The sequence below is a fragment of the Lonchura striata genome, chromosome 7, assembly GCF_046129695.1.
Source record: "Lonchura striata isolate bLonStr1 chromosome 7, bLonStr1.mat, whole genome shotgun sequence".
Lineage (NCBI taxonomy): Eukaryota > Metazoa > Chordata > Aves > Passeriformes > Estrildidae > Lonchura > Lonchura striata.
Window position 1 is genome coordinate 3,593,517 of NC_134609.1, and position 20,251 is coordinate 3,613,767.

The window sequence follows — 20,251 nt, forward strand, 5'->3', positions numbered from 1 at the left end:
AGTGCTTTGGCAGTAAATTACCAAAAAACTGGAACAACATAGTGCCAATTTTGATCAAGAAGAAATTTCTCTTTGGTTAACCAAGTGTAAATTCTAACACAATTTATAATCTCTATGAGAAATACAAAGGAAATTTTAAAACAAATTCTGTACTTCATACACTTTCTCACAGGATACAAAAAGTCCATCTAGAGGTAAGTGACCTCACAGTCAAACTTTAGTGCATTTTTTGTATATGCCCCTGTTGACAAATTCAGTAAAATTAGAGTTAGCCCAGATTTCATCCCCGTTTCTGGAGTTCTGCAACTGCCCTGCTTCTTAGTCCTGAAGTAGGGTGTAGATCATACAATAGAGTGGTTTGACTAGATTTCAGATTCTGATTTCTGCTGCACAGGGCATTCCAGTATTGAACTAAGCATACAAGTTCTGCTTTCTACATTGCAATGTTAAACGATTTTAAAAGCTCCTAAACATGAATTCTCTTTCAGGGAGAGCAGAAAGACGGGTTTGGTTTGTGCTCTCAGAAATGGAGAGTGGAGCTTTCAGCAAAAATTATTCAAATTAATAACGTGCCTTTCGTTGTGTCTTTGCTGGAAATGCACGAGGCGAGAGCAGCAAGTGGGGCTGCGGAGCGATGGTAACTGGGCGAGAGGGAAAATCTCGATATGTTTGGTCCTTGAGCCGATATAGAGGAGACAGAAACAACGCTCCTCATCCCTGCCTTGGGCCGGCCAGGGCTGTTCCGAGCCTGCAAACCACTGCAGCATGGAAGCGTGTATTTTTTTTTTTTTTTTTTTCCCTTCAAAAAGTTTTCAGGAAGTCTGGGGGAGGGGCGATGCTGTTTCTTTTTTGTTATAATGGGCCCCTTTGTGGAGATGGAGGAGGAGAAGAGATCTGTGTGCCGGCGAGGCGCAGGCTTCCCGGTGACTGCCAAGGTAGCTCGGCAGGGTTCCTAAGAGCGGCGGGGCCCCGCGGTGCGGGGCGAAGGGAGGGGGTGCTGCGGCATGGAGCTGATGGTGCTGCTCAATGCCCTGGTCACTCGCCTGCTCTTCGTGCTGCACTCGCTCATCGGGGTTTGGAGAGTGACTGCTGTGAAGAAGGAACCCAAGTACTGGCTGCTGGCACTGCTCAATCTTCTCCTGTGCCTGGAGACAGGGCTCACCCTCAAGTTTAAGCAAGGCAGAGGCTACAAATGGTGAGCATATTCCGCCGGAGCCCCTCTCGCTTCTTTGCATGTACCTTGCTGCAGATAGGAAGCTGTCCCCCGAGGGCAGCGTTTCAGCAGGGGCTGCCCCGGCCCCGGCGCTGCCGGGCGCTCAGGGATCGCGTTTGCTCGCCGGCGGCTCCCGGGAGGCAGGGATGGAAAACTGGTGGTTTGGCTAGTCCGCTGCCAAACAGGGCTTCCAGGAGGGACAATTGTACAGCAGACCACGCGGGAGCCACCCTGTGCGGCGGTACGTGTGTGGATGCTGTGGGGCTGCAGCGGGCTGGGGGCACCTCCTGCGCCACAGCGGGCTGGGCTGCGCGCTGCAGGGGCACAGGGGTGCCGAGGGACCCTGCAAATGTCCTGCATCTGACACCCATCCTGCCGTGCCCTGGATTGCACCTCCTTCCCTAGGACCGTGTAACCCCCTCTCCCCTCCATGCAACAGTGCTAACACCACACTACTGCATGAACCTAAACTTAGCAAAAAAAATAAAAGATGAGTAGCAACCACTATTTGGTACAGCAAGAGTGGCTTAACTATTTGGATTTGAGAGGTTATTCCAGAGAGGAACTTTCATGAGTGAAAGGCTGCCCGAGAAATGAACAAAAAAGTTAGTCATAGCAGAGCTTGCCCAAGCACATGGGGTTTTACATGCATCTAAAGAATTACTGTTGTCATCTACAGCTCATCAGCGCTCAGGCAGCCAAAACAAAATGCTCTGTGAAAAGGAGGCAGTCATGTAACCAGTTGTCAAGATTTCACTAGGACATTTTATTGTTAAAAACTCAAACTGCAGGCAGGCCTTGAGACAAATCCAGGACTGAAGACCCCTGGAGTATTTCCATGTTCTTAAAATCCTGCGCATTGCAACCTGTGAAAGTCATTATGTGAAAGTCCTTCTATTGAAGGAGTGTTGTGTGACAATTCACACAAGAATTCTAGGCTCCAAATTTGAATGCAATAAAAGCAGTGATGAAACCTGGAACACTGGAAAATTGAACAATAGCAGAGTCCCAAATGCAGTTAATGAGACAGGCAGATTGAACATAACCAATTCTTTTGGGAGAGGAGGTAGCAGCAGAATCTTCATAAAGGAACACTTGCAATGGAGCTTTTGAAAAATCCAAACAAAAATAGAAACCAAAAGCAGATCCATGTTAGATGCATACATACAAGATTGGGCTAAATTTATCTAGAAGAAAATACTGAAAATGGATGTGGTCCAGCACTTTAAACATCAAAATAAAAGTACATATATAGGTGAGAACTGTAGACAAATGGCCAGCATCTATTTGCATCAGGATAACTTTCTGCTTCAGTGGAAAACAGTCCCAGAATAGACATCATCAGCATTTATAGAAACAACTCCACAGACAATCACCAATCCAAGCAAGTGGCAGACTATGCAGCAGGACTCCTGCCTCCAACACCCTCATATTCTCTGTTCATTATTGACAGAGGACTGTTACTTATTACACCAGCCTAAAGCATTTAATGGCACATGTGGGAAAAAAGTCTTCTTGTGAGCCTGGCCATGTAATACTTCCTCTAGACTGCACCTTCTGAAAGAAAGGCAGGGTTAAAGCCCCTGAAGTCTCTTGGCCTGATGTGGCATCATTAGCTCAGTATTGTTGCCAGCTGGATGGATTTTTCATGTGCTGAAGTCCTACAGGAAATACTGTAAAATGTTAGTTCTTCCATTCAAATTAGAGGTGTGTTCTCTCCCAAAATAACCAGGCTAAAAACCCACACAATCACTAGCCTTTTTTTTTTTTTTAGGGGAAAAAAAAAAGCTAACAACAACAAAACCCACTGCCAAAACAAATAACATCCTCTCAACCATGAAAAACAAAAAAAAATTAAAACCCAAACTATCTTAGAGGGGATAGTTTGAAACATTTCATAGCAGTTCAGTAACCCAGTTATTTCTCTAAGCATCAGGATATTTTGTTTTTCTCAATACTTAATCTTCACTGGAAAAAGTCATGATTACCAAAATAAAGGTACATTCAACATAGGGACAAACAGTAAATGCAATGACATTTGGCCAAAATGTTGCTGCAGTTGCATACTTACAAGCAGTTTAAATTCACTGCAGAATGTGCCAGTGTCAGGATAGAAGGAACCAAGAAAATGTCCTGAGTTGGACCCCACTGCCCAGTTCATATGTATCATGCAGAGCTAGTTGTAAAATTTGTGGCATTGCATCTCATTCTTACTCCAGAAGTAGAGAATTGCCAAAAAACCCACCTCAATCAAATGTCATATGTTTAATAAGAAAATATCAGCAACTCACTCTCACAAGAATCACTACTTGCAGAAGTCATGGAACCTCTCTATTACTTCTGAATAAACGCAGCTAAAGAAGCTGAAGATAATAAAGCTTCATCAACATCAGTTATTATGCTGGTTTTATTTGAATAAATGATTTTTGTGGGTGCACTGGCATTTGGCCAGCACCAACCGATCACAATTATATAGAAGACTGACAGAGAGAGAACTAGAAAATTCTACCACTGCTAGCACAAGTGGGGAAACAAGGCCAAGACCCATTTTCATAAACCCATTTTAAATGCACAGCCTACAACTAAAAGATCTACTGAAGCAATGCTTGTTTTAGGCAAACTGATGCTATTTCTACCTTTCCTGTGTCAATGCACAGGACTGTGAACAACAACCTTTATCTCAGCATCACTCAGTGAAGTGACTCAATGTATTAATTCACTCTTCATGAAATCAGAAAGAGCATGTTAGGTAAAGGCTATTTAAATACAGAAAATGGTGTGATAGAAATACAAACAGCCAAGTGCCTTTGGTTAGTTCTTAAAGATATTTTAAATAAATTTCCATATATTACCTTAGATGGATGTAGATAAACCTATTATTTATAATACACATCACAAACAATCAAGCAATAATAGCAATTCTAATTTGCAGTTACCCTATTTCTTAATATCCCAAATTATAGAGGCACAGGATACCATATATCCAAACATTATCTGCACTGAAAAATATCTATGATGTATCATAATACCAAGATATCTTTTCTTTTCATTCACAGGTTTTCACCAGCAATATTTTTATATCTGATTTGCATAGTACCATCACTATGGCTACTAGAAATTCATCACGGGACTCAGGTATTTATTATGAGACAAGACGGACTAGTTTGAAATTGATGCATTATTTGATGGCTTGGCTTCAGGCATGCAGACAGAAGTCTGCTAAGTCTTGTTCCAGTTCTCTCTTTCATATTGGTAGGTGTCCCAATCTAGCTACAGCTATGTTATGACTATTGTGCACTTCATAATTATCAGATAATGAGCCTCTTTCCTAGCTAAAAATGAGGCCACTTATTTTTCTTTGTCTGTGGAAATGAGGACTACCAGTTTGAAAAACACAGCCTTTCACCTCCAGGTTACCAGCATGAATCTTCCTCAGTAGGGTAAAAAAACTTCATTGCTTTAGAGACCTTTGCAAAATAAAGTGAGTTTCACAGTGTTTAGAAGCAAATGCCACAACTTCAAACAAGTCAAAACTGAGACAGGCATCAGTGAAAGGGGTCTTAAATTCAAGTTACCTCATGTTTGCTGCAAAATAGGAGAACAGATTGTTACCACAGCTGGAAATATGTCTGACAAGGTTTATATCCTTCCTTTCTTTGTGCATAGTAATCTAGGAGTGGGGAGGGTTGGATTCTAACTCGGGACTAAAGCACATTGTAAAATTTTTAAGGGCAAATGTTCTGGGCCAGTTAGGGCCAGAACAGAGACACTTCACCAACAGGTCTCACTGAGTCAACCCTCATGCAGGCTAGTTTCAAATCCCTATAGCACTTCCATGCAGTGAAAAAAATTTTGCCTGTGCCAGTATTTGCACATATGCAGTGCCCTACATCCATAGTAGTAAAGTTCAGATTGAAACAAGAACAAAATAACAGAAGAAAATACATAAATTAGACTAAAAAGACCTAGTGCCTCATTTTCTCCTTTGAAACATTGTTAGAGTCCACAGAAGCATAATCAAATATTCAAAATTGTGTTTACACTAAAAATGCCTTAGGCTTTTTCTAAATACAGCAGCAGGAATTTATTGTCTTCTTGTTTTCCCAAATCTCCTTAAACAGACACAGAAAGGTAATGTGGATATTGAGAACATTTGTCATAGTTAAATCTGGTTCAAGAAACAGGCTAATCCTGTAGTCAAAGGCAGCAGTTTATTTCCCAAAATGATGTTAGAACATGGCATACTTTGTTTTTATTGATATACTGCTATGGTGAATTAAAGAGGGAGTATATCAAGTTAACAGCTTAGTTTATACCTGGAGAGATAGGATAGAGAGTTTTGGAAACACACAATCTAACAAATTCAAAAACAATACCTCCAGAAGGGGAGCAGCTTTCTTAACAAATAATCTCAAACACAGGACCCAGACTAGCACTACGCTTGATACTGATGTATTCCTGGGATTTCATTATTTAAATGCAAACAGAATGCAGTCACTGGATCCACACTTTTAATATATACACTATGAAAACAGTGTGTAATCTTTAAGGCAGTAGAACTTTGATCTCACGTTGAACCTTTACCAAGAAGCATCAGCTTCTCATGTCAGTGCTGTTATTTAAAGCAGGTGCTAATAGGGGATTCTCTCTTCCTGAAGACAGAGGCAATTCTGCCTCTGTGTACTGCAGAACTGGACATATAATGCCATTCATATACCAAGGATGAAATACTGACTACATAGGAACTACTGCTTTGTGGTAATGTATTTGGAGATGAAATATATGTTTGGGAGAGATGACAAAGTCAATTGAACTGTACAGAGAAAAAATTGCTGTCTGCTGTCAAGCAAATTGAAACCATTTAATCCATCAAAAAGCCCAAACACTCTTCCATAATAATGTTCAGGATCTCAGGGCTCTGTTAACTTTGCTAATGCCTGGTGTGCCACTGCAAGCAGTAACTGACCACCTTTTGCAGGGCTTACCCAATTACCAGGGCTGTAGTCAATGCAGACTTCTAGTCAGGAATAAGAGAGATACTTGGTAAACTTTGTAATTATTTTTAACCACCTTAACTTGAACATTTTGGGGATATAGTGAATATTACTGTCCATTCCCTCACCCTCATTCTAAGGTGGGATTCTCTTATCAGCTAAAATTATACCATAATGAACTCCACAAATGATCATACATCTTTCACCATTCCTTCCTTGCCATACCCTTTATATTCCTCAACTTGGAAAACAACTTAGATAATATTTTCTTCATGTTTTACATTTCAGCTTTCCTGTATGAGCAAAATGAAGCAGTCAGGAGTGCTTTGAATTTCTGACATCACATGTGTTTCCATAGTGACAGTCACACTGTTTGTAGCATAGCACAGACAGCAAGCCAGGTACCTGTTGCTTGGCACAGGGCCTGTTCCAGGGAAGGGCTAGACTATTCCAAAATGTCCTCAGCCCCATGCATAGGTTGAGGGAACTCCACCCTAATATTCAAGTGTCAGTTTTACACCCCAATTCTGGCCCCATTATGAAAAGTTTTAGCTAACCTCAGTTTTATTTGAAAATAATAGATTGTGAATAAGGTGCAAGCAGAAATTGCCTGAGTTAGTTTGGTGTTTCAGGTGCCCCCATGCACTGGCAGTGAGTTTTTCTGCAGGCCATGTTCTGGAACACCATGTCATGCAACTGCATTTCCATTTTGATTAGATGGCATATGAATCATCTCAGAAGAAACAAAAGAAAGTAAGCCAAGTCAGAATTTATACGAAATGTGTACAGCTTCTTCCTGTTTTATCTTTGTACAGAAAACAAAACCATTTTTATTTGGCTTGGTACACAGTCAACATTTAGGACTTACTGGGGTCTAGTAGTAAAAAGGCAAACCCTGTTTATCAAATACCTGTGAAACAGTAAAACAATATTCACTTGCTTCTTGTCACATTCCCATTTAGTCACTGCACATCCATAAATTGATAAGTAAATATGCCTGGCACCAACAGTCCTATTTATATGCATATACATGATGTAAATAAAGGCTCTTCTCCAAATTTTCAAGTGAATGACTTCACAATCACCACTCATTAAATAGTCAGAGAAGAACAAACCCAAACAAGATATGAACATACTTAAATGAAAAAAACAGAAGCCTACTTAAAAAAAACCCAAACAAACCAGGAGCCTATTTAAATGACTGGCTTTGCAGATGGAGATTTCCATTTCCTGCCTGGAAGCAATTGAGAAGAGCTATGGAGTGGCCAAGATCATTGAGCCTTGCTCTGAAATAGCAACCCACCTCTCAGCAGAAAGTACACATAAAAATTACATAGAAGGAAAGACACCAAAGACACCAATAATGTGAATTAATTTTTTTAGAGGTATTTTCCGCACCTTTGTTCCACTAGAACAAGAGAAAAAGAGCTCCCCTGCGAACCATGGCATGGTTTCTTCTGCCTACTTCTAGCAATCAAGCTGCCTCAGCCTTGGATGTGAAGTTTTGTACAGCCTCATGGCTGCTTTCCTATTACCATGCCTGCCCAGACAAGGGACCAGAGGGGTGAGCTTAAATGCAGACTTAATGACAAACCAAAGGCTGTCAGAGTCAGCCTTCCTCCTGCTGCACAGGTTAGTCATCCCTTTGCTCTACCCAGGCTACTTGATGATCTTCACTTCTTAGTATTCTGGGGTGGTTAGGACAGCTATGCAATATTTTTAGGTTGTGGTCTCCTCAGTGGTGTCACACAGCCAGTGGCAGTATTTATTTCAGCCTGACTTTGACCTTGGGATGGGTCTCTATAGACTTCAGGGTTTTTCTGTAGGCAGCAGCTACACATGCCTCTCCAGAGCACCAATTAAATTTCATTTCCAAAATATCCTTCAAACAAGCTTTTCCCTCTCTGTGCTTTAGTTAAAGGGCAAACTCAGGGAGATTAGCCCTACAAGGCTGTAGCCAGGCAGAGAGTACCAACCCCTCCATCTCACTGTTTCCATGCCCAGAACTTTGGACCAAATGGAAATATCATCTTCCCCACATCTGTGTGTCAATCTTTCAAGACTCTCACACCCACTGTTCAAATAAAACAAGCATTCAGCTTAAGACTCTTTACCGCCAACTCTAAAAGCAACAAGCACTGACATTTTTTCCAGGTTTTTCAAGTCACAGGAAATTTATAAGGTCAGACAAGAGGCAGCACTTACCTAGATACTGAACAACATTATCAGAGACCAAGCAAAGCATCAAAGTAGAATCTGAAATTTCCTGAAAAACGTTGTTCTTATATTGGCAGGCTTTATGCTGAACACAACTACTCAGTATGCTCTCAAACACATTCCAATTGTCACAGAAAATCAATCCCCATGCAATAAAATGGTGGGGGGCCCAGTGGAGAAATGCAAATCCTCTGCAATTCTCACAAAAATAGGACAGGATAAAAGTCTTTAGTAACAGCATGGTTTGATTTTCTAATTATCCTCTTTTTATTACAATGGAGAGATGTTACAGATTGTTATGAAGACAGATTTTGGAACCATGCCCCCCCACAGCTGCTCCTGGACCAGCCTTGGGTGTGAAGGTAGAAAGGCAGGACAGTGCTGCAGACAGAATGTGGCCCCACCACTGCTTTACTGTAGTTGGAGTATGTTTTAGTGAACATTCAATTTCCCAGATCACCACGTACTTGCAAAAAGTGAAAATACCCTTTTATTCTATTTCAAAGGGATAGGCAACAACACAGGTCTAGTTCTCTTAAATACTCCTTTATTTCACCTCTCACCCTATGTATTTCCTTACAAAATAAGGCACAGCAGGGGCAGGAGAGGTGGAGGATACAACCCAAATATCCTACCTTAACTAATTTTCAGCCTTGAGGGAAGTCATACAGAAAAATGAAACTGACCTTTTCAGAGAGCTTTTCCTGGATAGTAGAAAAGAAAAGCAGATATTTTGAGAACAAGTTTGAATATAGGGCTTGACCACAACCAGTTTTTACCATATTCGACTGTTTTAACCAAAGAGAGACCATGTAGGGAATCCAGTAGCAAGTTCAGGAGAGCTGCAAAACAGATCACATTCACGGGGTGCAGACTTAAGAGCACAGAGGTGTCACCCTCTCCATTGGCCTTTGAATTTGCATCCTCTTCTGCAGTACAACCCTGTACTTTCTCAGGAACCTACCAAAAGATCTCTCTTGTCTTCATGAGAGGAATTCCTCCCTTCTGAAGAAGAGGGGAATTACATTAAACGTGAGGACCTTTGTAAACATCAGATACCCTCTGCAGTTCAGCAAAACGGGAGACTCAGCCTTAGAGCACATCTGCTCCCTGGGTAGGATGTTTACACGTGTCATGTTTTTGTTCACAACAGTACTGTGGCAATGAGCCTGGGGCTGTTCAGGTCAATGTCAGCAATCAAGACTTCAATCAATCCAGAGAGAGCAGTAATGGAAGTGAGGGAACAGATCACCACATCATTCAGACGGTAGGGCACCTTTTCCTGTTTCTGGTAGAGATCTTATGACAATTACAGATAAGCACCTTGTGAGTAAAACAACACAGCAAAAAGCAAAAAAAAAAAAAAAAAAAAAGGCAAACCCAGGCCATGTGTATTATATATATTTGTAGTTTAGAAAACCACATTGTGGAAAATACAGCATGCTGCATACTAACTATTGTTGCTAAGACCAGTCTCTGTGTAAAGAAGAGGTGACCCTACCATTCTCTTGTGAATCTCAGTAACTGAATTTAGAAAGTGCCTGGGTAGTGAGTTTGTAAAGGATAACACTCAATTGAAAAATGAGAGCAGGAGGAGTAGTACACAGAGAAGGATTTGATATTCATTATCCAAAGTTTGTATTAAAGTGCCTTGTTAAACCAGGCCTGCCAGATGGAAATTATTTGTTCTCATACAACGTGAAAGAGAACAAAAGCAGTCTCAAAGATAAACACAGTATCTCTAACATCAGTCTCCTGAAGTTACAGTATATTATTGTTGTCTTTTAAACAGGCTAAAGTCTTTGTCAATCAGCTCTCCACTATCTGTGAGACTGTATGGACACTGGCCCTACACCAGACTTTTCTACTGCTACTAGTAGTTGGGAGATGGCTTCTCCCTATTGGAGTTGAAATCACCCGGGATCAGTTGTCTCAGCTGCTTCTCATGTTTGTGGGAACAGCAGCAGACATACTTGAATTTGCTAGTGAAACCTTGGACATTGAGGAAGTTCGGTAAGGATTTTTTGCTGATGATACTTGTGTAATGTGCAGTGTTCAGACTGGTAAAACCACATTTCCCATAGAAAGCAGAAGGCTACATTGAAGGGCTCTGTGTGCCTGCTCTTGCCTTTCCCCCTGAGAAAGTCCTGTGAGCTTTGTTGGGGATTACCCACGTGTTGCCAGCAGAGAAGCATGTCACATCATCACAATGAAAGGGTTCAGAGAGCCAAAGGAGCAGCCTAACTGCCAGGCAGCATCAGCCCTTAGGGCTACAGGAGCTGAAACACTGGATACACAGTAAGCCTCCTTCAAGGTAATGAATTGTTCCAGATGGGCAAGGAAGCAACTAGAGCTGGCTTAAGTGATTCATTATCCAAGTTGCTTCTTTGGTTATCTCATGTGTACTTCATGGTAGACTGACAAAGTGTTCAAAGATAAGAAGAAAGGGAATGGCACAGTCTGGTGTAAATTTTCAACACTGTGATCTCTCCCAGAGTAAGTAAGCTCACCTCCCCCTCACACTGCTGAGAGATGAGCTGTGAACATCCATCATAAAGAAAGAGTCACAGAAGAGATTAATCCTTTGTAACAAATACTATTTATTTTTTGTAAATATCATAGCAAGGCTTCTAGAGCAGGAAAAGAATCCTTCCTGCTTGGCAGAGAAGCTTCAGGCTTGCAAGGAGCATGCAATCACTAGATATCCCCTAAAAGATATCCCTCTGATATCCCCTCACAGTCTATTCTTATACGTTTATTATTATTATTATATTAGCTTCAGATATTAAGGGTAATTACACAGCTGGAACATGTAAACCTTAACAGCAAAAATTCCATACCAAAAGGTGCTTCTGTTTCCCTTAGTGTTGCATTGTAAGAGCACATATAAATAAACCAATCACTGTCTCGCTCAACTACCCTTTAAATGACATGCCAAACACTACAGGAAGCATTTTTGTGATCTCATAAGGAAACTGCATCTTCATTGTTATCACTTTTTCCCCTCCCATAGGAAGAATTACGCTCTCATAAATGCAATTCTTGCTGTATGGACCTGGAGTATGTTACAGTTTCCACTTGATCTTGCAGGTTAGTACTTGCATACAGACAAGAAAAGAGAAAAAATGCTCTTAAGTTTTTCTGGTACATCTTGTGGCTGTGCACACAGTACAAGTTTACCAAGGACTCCTGGTGGAGAGGAATTCATATGACAACAGCTTTTGAAGAAAGCTCATTGTGGTTTCTTTTGAGGAAACACTTGTTTCTGGCTAACCTCTGATCTCGCTGATAGAGCTGTCTACTTTCAGGAAAAGGAAAAAATGATTACACTATTGTGTTGCTCCAGTTGCCTGTTACTGCCTTAAACTTCAGTATGTGAGCTCTCACATTAGAATTGGTCTATTATATTATGCCTCAAATTTGGGTAGGTCCTAGACCTGACAGAGAGGCAGGAACTTGTGAACCACCAAATAGCACAGCCAAAATTACAGGAGAAATTACCTATTCACTGGAGACCTCAAGGACCGTATGGTGTTGGGGTTGCACACTGCTCTATTAATCTAAAAGGGTCAGCTATTCAGCCAGCTCAGGGCTGTGTTTGTTCCTGGGCAGAAAGGGCTTCACCCTGTCCAAAAAGAACAGTGAAAGCTCTCTGGAGCATCATCTGTTCCAACCAATTTGGCCTCCAATCACAACAAGTTTGCAACAACCATAGCAGTCCAAAAATGCCTTACCCTCAGTACCATCTATACAAAATAGATTTCTAGGCTGACACACTGACTAAAATAATAAGTTAAAAAACCCTGAAATACTACTTTGTTCATTAGTATTTTCTTCATGGACAGTGCTAGGCTTTGTTTCCAACAGGGAAGTTATGAAAATATTTCAGCATTTCAGCTCAGCAGCTTACCTCCTAAAAAATCAGATGCAATCACATTTCAGCTTTATCATAGGTAAAATTCCTGCTACTGCTAAAATGTATTCTATTAAAGATGCACAGCAGTCAGGTTTAAAAAAACCTCAACCAACCAAATAAAAAACATCCTCTATACATCACCACCACACAAATAAATTCAAATAGCACTTAAACAATCTGTTCATTTTTTCCTCTAGCTGTTGCTTTTCTACTTATTTAATTGCATTTACCAGTTAAAATTAAATCACTGAACACCTATTTCCCTGAAATTACCATGGGTGCAGTTCATTTTAGGTAGTTCTATACAGTTGCACAAACAGTACTTTTTGTTCAAGCATCAGAATGTTTATTCACACATCAAACATGACGTAAAAGAAATTTTTAGGCACTTATGGTTAGACTACAGCAGTGCAGTTAGGACTATTAAGCAGCAATGGCACAAAAGCATTTAAAACATTAGCTGCTGCTGAAGCTTTGCCTAATGGATTCAGTAAATTTCTACATTTTACAACTAATTTTCCATTTGAGTCTATCTCTTTCTCCCCCCACCCCAGCATTGACTCAAACAATAGAATTCTTTTGGCAAGCTGCAATGTTTGGCAGCTGTTACTGCATCACATTCTGACTGCATCACAAGTAGTGATGTTTATTAAACCAATGAAATCTCCCTGTCCAAGAGACAGGTTAATTAAACTTTGCATATTTCCATTAAACACAGCCAAATTTAGCCCCACAAACCCTTTTGATGCTCCTTCTCTGGGCGCTACACCATAGAGAGCATTTGAGCCCACCACCACCTTTACAGCCAAGCGAAACCCATGGCTGCAAGTTCCAGCAGTTGTGTGACATTGATACCCACAAGACTAAGAACAATTAACTGTGCTTCAAGTCTTACATGGCAGAGAGAAACCACACAATGCTCAATATTGCCTGGCACTTAAAGGCCTTATTCTTACTATGACATGAAAAAGGCAATGGCTATCTAGTGAACATTTTAAAAGCAATGTCTTAGACAGCTTGGAAGGAAGTGAAGTGCTACAGCACTAGCTGTTCCTTTTCAGCACAGTTTTTTTTCTTAAGGATGCATACCAGTCTGGCATGTTGATTGACCACATAAAAGATCTGGGGAAGTTGTGAAGAATCATTAGGTGATCTATTTCTGCTTTTTGTTAGAAGTGTATTAATACTGGTAATGTTTGAGGCATACAGAAGGGGAAGTGGTTTTTAATCTTGTTCATCAGATGACCTAAGTGCCTCAGGTGAGTTCAGTGTGTTTTGCTGAAAAACATCCCAGAAATGGGATATTCTACATGTTGCAAAGTTTACAGGTGAATGCATTTATAATCCAGAGTACCCTGTATTGCGAGTGCCCTTTAGGCCAACCCTGGCTCCATTTCATAAAATGGTTTTAATGTGACTGCTTTCCTTGCAGTACAGCATATTGGCTGCAAAGCAAGCGCATCGGCCAGGCGGATCCCCAGCCTGCTGCTGTGCAGGTACAGTGCGGAACTCTGGAACATTGGCGTCAGCCTTTTCATACAGGATGGCCCCTTCTTCATTGTGCGTTCAATTCTGATGGGCCACTTCAGAATATTCAATCAGATGCTGGTATTTTTTACAGCTAAGAATATCTTAGTTGTGACTCTGCAGTTGTATCGGCTGGCAGTGATAACCTTAGACTTCCGCACCACCGTTCTGCAGAAGAGCAGGAAAGGAGAAGTCTGTTGCTGCCCATGTGAGCCTTATGAAGCTCGTGCTCAGGCTACTGGTCGCCAAGAGAAAGAAATGAAAGAGTTTGTTGCTTTTCCTCCAAAAGAGGAATCCCAAGCTCCATCAGAAAATCACTGAGCAGTTACTGACTTGGAAGAGGTTGCATTTCCCACAGCTTCTTCAGAAGGGCTCTGTCGGTTACTATGATCAAATACATCTTGAGTGCCTAAGTAATCTTTTCCATCAAGAGAACATTAATGTCTTCTAAATTGTAGGAGAACTTTCTCAAGCAAATTCTTAGAAATGGGACCTTTTTAAAATCCATTTATATGGTGGGTTTTGACTAGTTCCATATGATATTATTCACAGGGATTTTGTAGCCATAGTTTGTAGTATCAAGAAATGTTGGGAGCACTAACAAGATTGGTTATTACTGTTGGTAGCAATGTGCTGACCTATGTACTTGCATGTATTCAAATGGAAGGACAAGCGTGTTCTTTATAGAAAGCACGAAAACATTGAGCACTACTAGAATGGTAGGGCTATAACTACAGAGTGATGAACAATATGCCATGTACAGGGGGAACTTCAGCAGCAACAACTGTGCAGGCATGCTAATGCTGTTTACTGTGACATGAGAACATTGTTCATTCCAGAAATTTTAGGAAACCTTCTTCAGATGTTACCTCATCTTTGGCTGGAGGATTCAGTTAAGAGCTATGCAACACCATTAAACTGCATACCAAAGAGTCTTATGACCTGCCTGGTCTGAATAACCTAAGCCTTAACAAAAAGAAAAAAGCAGTCCCCTGGATCACTAGAAGTCAACTCATTTTGATACAGGCATTTTCTACAGAGTTGCTTGCCTTTGTATTTCTACCAGTTAGAACATACACAGAACACATATGTACAAATATTTGTAAATACCAAAATATTTGTAAATACTTTTTTCCTATTGATTTTACAGTTCTGTTTCTACAGTTGAGACAGTTTTTAAAATGTCTCCATTTTGTACGATTTTTAAAAGTGGCCTGACCCAGACACAGAATCTCTCTAGAAAGAAGATGGCACTGCCGCTCAAGGTAATCTAAGCCAAAGGATTCAGGCTTCATGTTTCATAAAGCACCACAAGGTCCCATGAAATAACCTGAGAGGTTGTTGAGTCTGGCAAATGTCAAGATCCATTTTTAAGAAATTGCTAATAATTAGTACTTTCCTACTTTCACATTTGGAGTGAACAATATGGACCCCAATTTCTCCCAAGAGCACAGTTGAGATTAGTGTAAGATCATTCGCTCAACTTAACTTTCAGCTTCTCTGAGCTAAGTGATTTTTGAAAATCTGCCTAAAAATTATATTCTTACAGAAAATGGTAATGTCTTTACAAATTCCTGCATCCATTCTGAAAGAGAGCAGAAAAACATATAGACTGACCTAATTAAAGTAATTTCCCATGTTAAAGCACCAAATTAAACCTTATTTTCTTAAGCCTCAGCTATCTGAAGACCAGGATCTGGTTTTAGGAATGAATGGAAGTGTTTCTGCCATCACTGCAGCAGTCGTATACTTACTTATTCACAGCCTGATAAACAATGACACATTTAGTCTTTGAAAGATGAACCTGTTTAAAAAGTCCAAACACCAAAGATGTGAACATGTGTTTGTACTTGTGGGTTCTTACTGTTCTATGAAGGATAAGACCCTTCCATTATGAAAGAAGAAAATGCACAGCCATAAGGAAGTATCACATGCTTCATAGCCCTGTCTACCATGTATATAGTAGTAATAATGTGCAACACCTCCTTCTCTGCTTATTTTCAGCCTTTTTGCAGCAGCAGCTTTAAAAAGCCAGTCACTACTTGCCATGGTGTTGTGAGGTAGACATATGAAGAATGGAATGCAACTTCATTTCAGATTTTAATTCAAGTCTAGAGGTAAAAAAAAGTGACAGTTCTGATGATGATCTGTGCTATCTAAAACCTTTCACACTGGAATGAATTTAGAATCACTTGGTAGAACCACGGGACAGCTCTTCCTTGCGGGTGCAATCTGGACCTACTCACATTCATTTTGAGTTTACCACTTGCTGATACAGTAATTATCCTGTTAAAAGGATCACTGCTAATTAATTTGGAGTGCACTGAGCTTGCTAGAACATCATTCTAAATTCATCAGCCCAAAAATTGCAAGTATGTACTTTTTTTAAAACTCACTATTTAAAGTCTTCATTCAGCAACAAACTGCCTACTACACTCAGCCTGCAGCAAATGCAAGATCCCCTGGGGTCAGCAGCACAGAGACTAGTTACAGCAGGAATATTTCACAGAAAACTACTTCCTGGTCTTCAGGCTGTTCAATTTTAAACAGCAGTAAAGTTTCTAATCACATTTATGGTGCTAAGAACTCACTCCAATGTTAGGTGTTTACGAGATCCCATCCTCATTTACTCACAGACAATATAGACCACATCCTCTTCATGTTTACAATAAAGTAGATTTGGACTTTCTTTTCCTACCCACTATTGCAGTGATGAAAATCAGATTGTTTAAAACCTAACAAAAATCCAGACTTACAAAGCAGTATTATAAATTCCCACTTGGGTAAGGAGGGGAATCACATACAGCAGGTAGCAGCAGGAATGACATGGAGCTCCCTCTACTTCCCTGAGAAGCCTGGAAATGGCAATTAAAAAGTCCAGTAACTTGCATGTTTTGGGCAGAGCAGCAAAGCTGAGTTGCAAGCCCTCCTGTTTCCTGTTGCAAATGTTTGGAGCAGGACTGCAGCTTTGTGTTTTGCAGCAGGCTGTTGGAGGCAGCTGAAGAGCAGTTGGCTGTGGGGAGCCCTGGTTGCCATCCCACAGCCTTCCAGAGCTCTGCACTAGGCAAGGGGTAGACTGGATTCACCTGAAGATCTGCCAGCATCTGTGGTGGCAAAGATGTCATGCTTGCTCTGCAGGAAAAGCTGCAGTAAACCTTCAGATGGAACATTCAAGCCGCCAAAATGGAAGAACTTCAGAACATTTATCTTAACCATTATTTACTCAAGTCAGGAGAACACATTAATAAATCTCTTCTGCAAATAGATATCTGACCATTTACTGTTATTTATTCTGGTTGTTCCTGCCTAGTTCTTCTAAATTATTCCATATTAAACCTCACTAAAATGTTTTGCCACTTGTCTTTCTGAGCTAAAATGTATTCCTCCTTTCTTTTGGACATTGGCTTAAATAAGATCATAGCTCTAAGCAGGGAAAACAACAAACAACAGCGATGATTTTATTGCATTCCTGTTCATATTTGTACTGTACTATGTTCTCTGTGACCATGTGGAAATGGAAGAAAATGTGCAATTACTTTTAAAAAATTCCAACAGCATTTTGCAAATAAAAGGCAGTTACCTCAGGCATAGCTGCCAATTTATTATGTGCGAGCTGACTGTTATATGTTCCTATTAATTATATCTTCCACATGCTGCTTTTCCTTTACATGCTTCGTAAGTTAATTACTTAGGCCAGATTCTGACTGCTGCCATTGCTTTGAAAACCCACAAGCAACTGCAGCTAATTTCACTCTGTTCTGGATAGGTTCTTTATTCAGAGCCTTTGCCTCCAAGTATGCAAGTCACAATGCAATGCCCATGAGGATATATTTAATACCTGCACACAGGAGCCATTTTAAATACACACACAAATGCATACATGCATTTAGATACCCTCACACACACTTGGCAATGCCCAATATATAGCTTTTATTTCTGTAAAAATCTGTGAGACTGCCAGTAAGAACACTCTGCAGACACCTCCAAAACACTTACAGAAAATACCTAAGCATCACGACTATCTAGAAAATTAAATACTAAGCATACCAAACTCTGAACAAAACACTAATTTAAAAAAAAATAAGTTCCCCAGAATATATTCTTTCTATGCAGATTTCTTCAGTTGAATGAAATGTACCTAAGCATTAGTTTCCCCTCAAAAATAAAGTTCTTCAGGCGAGCATTAGAACATAACATCAGAAAAGGTGTTTAAAACTGCACTACGCTGTTCCACTCATGCTGTGTCAATAGAAAATAGTCAAGCTTTGAAATCAGCAGGTTGGAGAGTCCTTGGCCCCTCTGTCTTTGGATTAAATTTTCCACTTTTTTTCACACTGTTATGGGGAAGGAAGTCTCTCCTTTACAAGAGAAAAAAAGACAGATCATCCTAGTTTGTAGTAGTGAGGCAACAAAATTGGCTCACAGTGGCAAAAGCAGCAGAGATGTTTACCCAAGATTGGTCACTGCACCAGCAGGGAGACACAGCAGTACAGACCCCTAATGGAGCAGATATTGATGACTGAGACAGCTATACATGAGCTGTGTTCTGAAAACCTTTCCTGGCTCTTCAGAGCCAGCACTAGAAGGGTTCTCAACAGCCAGCTCCACTCCAAAATCTCCAGCAAAGTGCTGTGACAGGAATTCCAGTGATCCCAAGTCTGTCTTGAAGGCATCATTGAAATCCTCTGAGCAAATCTTTCCTAATTTGGTCTCCTTTGGGTTGTGTCTTTTCCCTTCAGACTGGGCAAAAGACATGGAAGTGAAAGCAATGTAACTATAAAAAAATCCCTTTGTTTATCTACCTAAACCCTTACGTCACCCTCTACATACTGCTCTTTGCTCATCCACATCTGCCTGCTTTCTGGGCCCACCTTCCAGATCTCAGCACACAGACAAAACATGCTAAGCACTGCACCTCCCACTGCTGCCTGTGAAAGTCTTTACCAAAGCACACAAGAATTCAGGCCAAAGATTAAGAATAGCCAAGGCTATTTCTTCCTGTTAAAGATGAAAGCTATCTACAGCTGCCAAAGCATTTCCTCCATTTGTTTTTAGTCTACTACAGGGAGAAGAATCCTTTCCTGCGAAGTGTCTCTCTGAAGGACTAACTTATTGAAAGAGCAGAATCATTTCCTGTAGCCCTGCAGATTATCTCTTTCAAACTGTAAGGTCACACAAAGTTTGAAATGAGACTGTCAGGCTGTAGGTAAAGATAACAGAGTTGAAAGGTGGTACAATGTAAAAGTGATGACCTAACCCAGCATTTTTAATTTTGGGAGATGCCTCCAAGCCAAGTAAAACAGGTCTGCATGAATAACATCTGTACTCATCTTCCAAGCCTTAGCAGCTTGGAAGAGTGGAACTAAAAATCGTTCTAAAATCTTCAGTTTTCTATGCATCTAACAGATATTGTCCAAAAATAATCAGACAGAACAAGTATAATCACAGCTAATACCTAGGCCTTAGAGAAGACTCCAGAAGAACATTAGAATAGATTTACAGTGTAAAAGACTGGTTGAGTATTGTGGTTCTTTCATTTTATAGTATTCTGAATAAACTGATGCTTCACATTTGAAGAATGTGCTTGGCTTAATTTTATCTGACATCCTGCCTAAGTGCTTCACAATTTCATTCCCCTGATAGAATTCACAAAAAGCCTGTCTTTCACAACAAACTTGGTAGAAGCCTTGTTGGAGCATCTTTTGGGATTGCAAGAGACAATGGGATGCTCAGCAAGTGCAGCACATGAACCGAGAAAGCTGTCAGACACCATAACTCACTGCAGGCCTCATCCTGCCTTCAGTAAGCATTCACAATGCCACAGTTGAAGAGCACCACTATGGTTGTAGTATTACTAGAGAAACAAAGACAGGGCTCATTTTCTCAGGCAACCAATTAGAACATTCAAAAAGCACTTTCCAAAAAGAGTTATCACAACTGCAAAACTAAAATACTCTATTTCACTCTTTAGAGGTCAGCTCTGAAGCAGTTAAGACTTCTCCGTCACTCTGGGAGGCGGCATTTTCATCTCCTTTCTCCATCCAGATTTCATATAGAAGTGAAATCTAGTTGTCTTAATCCAGTAGCAAACCAATGCAAGTTAACATTCTGCCTTAGGAGAATCAAGTCTAACTTAAAATTTAACCTCCATTGTGGCAGAAAATAAAGAATTATTTTGCAGCTTAATCCAAGGAATACTAATTCATTTTAAAAAACTCTTACATGCAGAAAAATGAGAGAATGCATAAGATATGCCACAGGGGTAGCCTGAAGCCATATGCCGGCAAGTTACTCTGCTTGTATATTATGAGAATTTTTATCCATCTAATCAATAAGAAATGAGTAGTTACTATGGCAATTTCTACACTACAAGGTACTTGTGCT

The 20,251-nt window shown here is 40.4% G+C and overlaps 2 protein-coding genes across 2 annotated transcripts in view; one reads left to right on the plus strand and one right to left on the minus strand.

The window, feature by feature from the left end:
• Positions 1 to 20,251, minus strand: part of CABCOCO1 (ciliary associated calcium binding coiled-coil 1) — a 141,177-nt gene that overhangs the window by 108,628 nt on the left and 12,298 nt on the right. The gene's annotated exons all lie outside the window — the stretch shown is intronic.
• On the plus strand, positions 807 to 14,303 carry TMEM26 (transmembrane protein 26). The gene is made up of 6 exons (XM_021535809.3): positions 807 to 1,195; positions 4,270 to 4,348; positions 9,578 to 9,691; positions 10,217 to 10,437; positions 11,438 to 11,514; positions 13,773 to 14,303. Exons 1-6 carry the CDS (start codon positions 1,005 to 1,007, stop codon positions 14,186 to 14,188), a joined length of 1,098 nt encoding a protein of 365 aa, XP_021391484.1. The 5' UTR covers positions 807 to 1,004; the 3' UTR covers positions 14,189 to 14,303.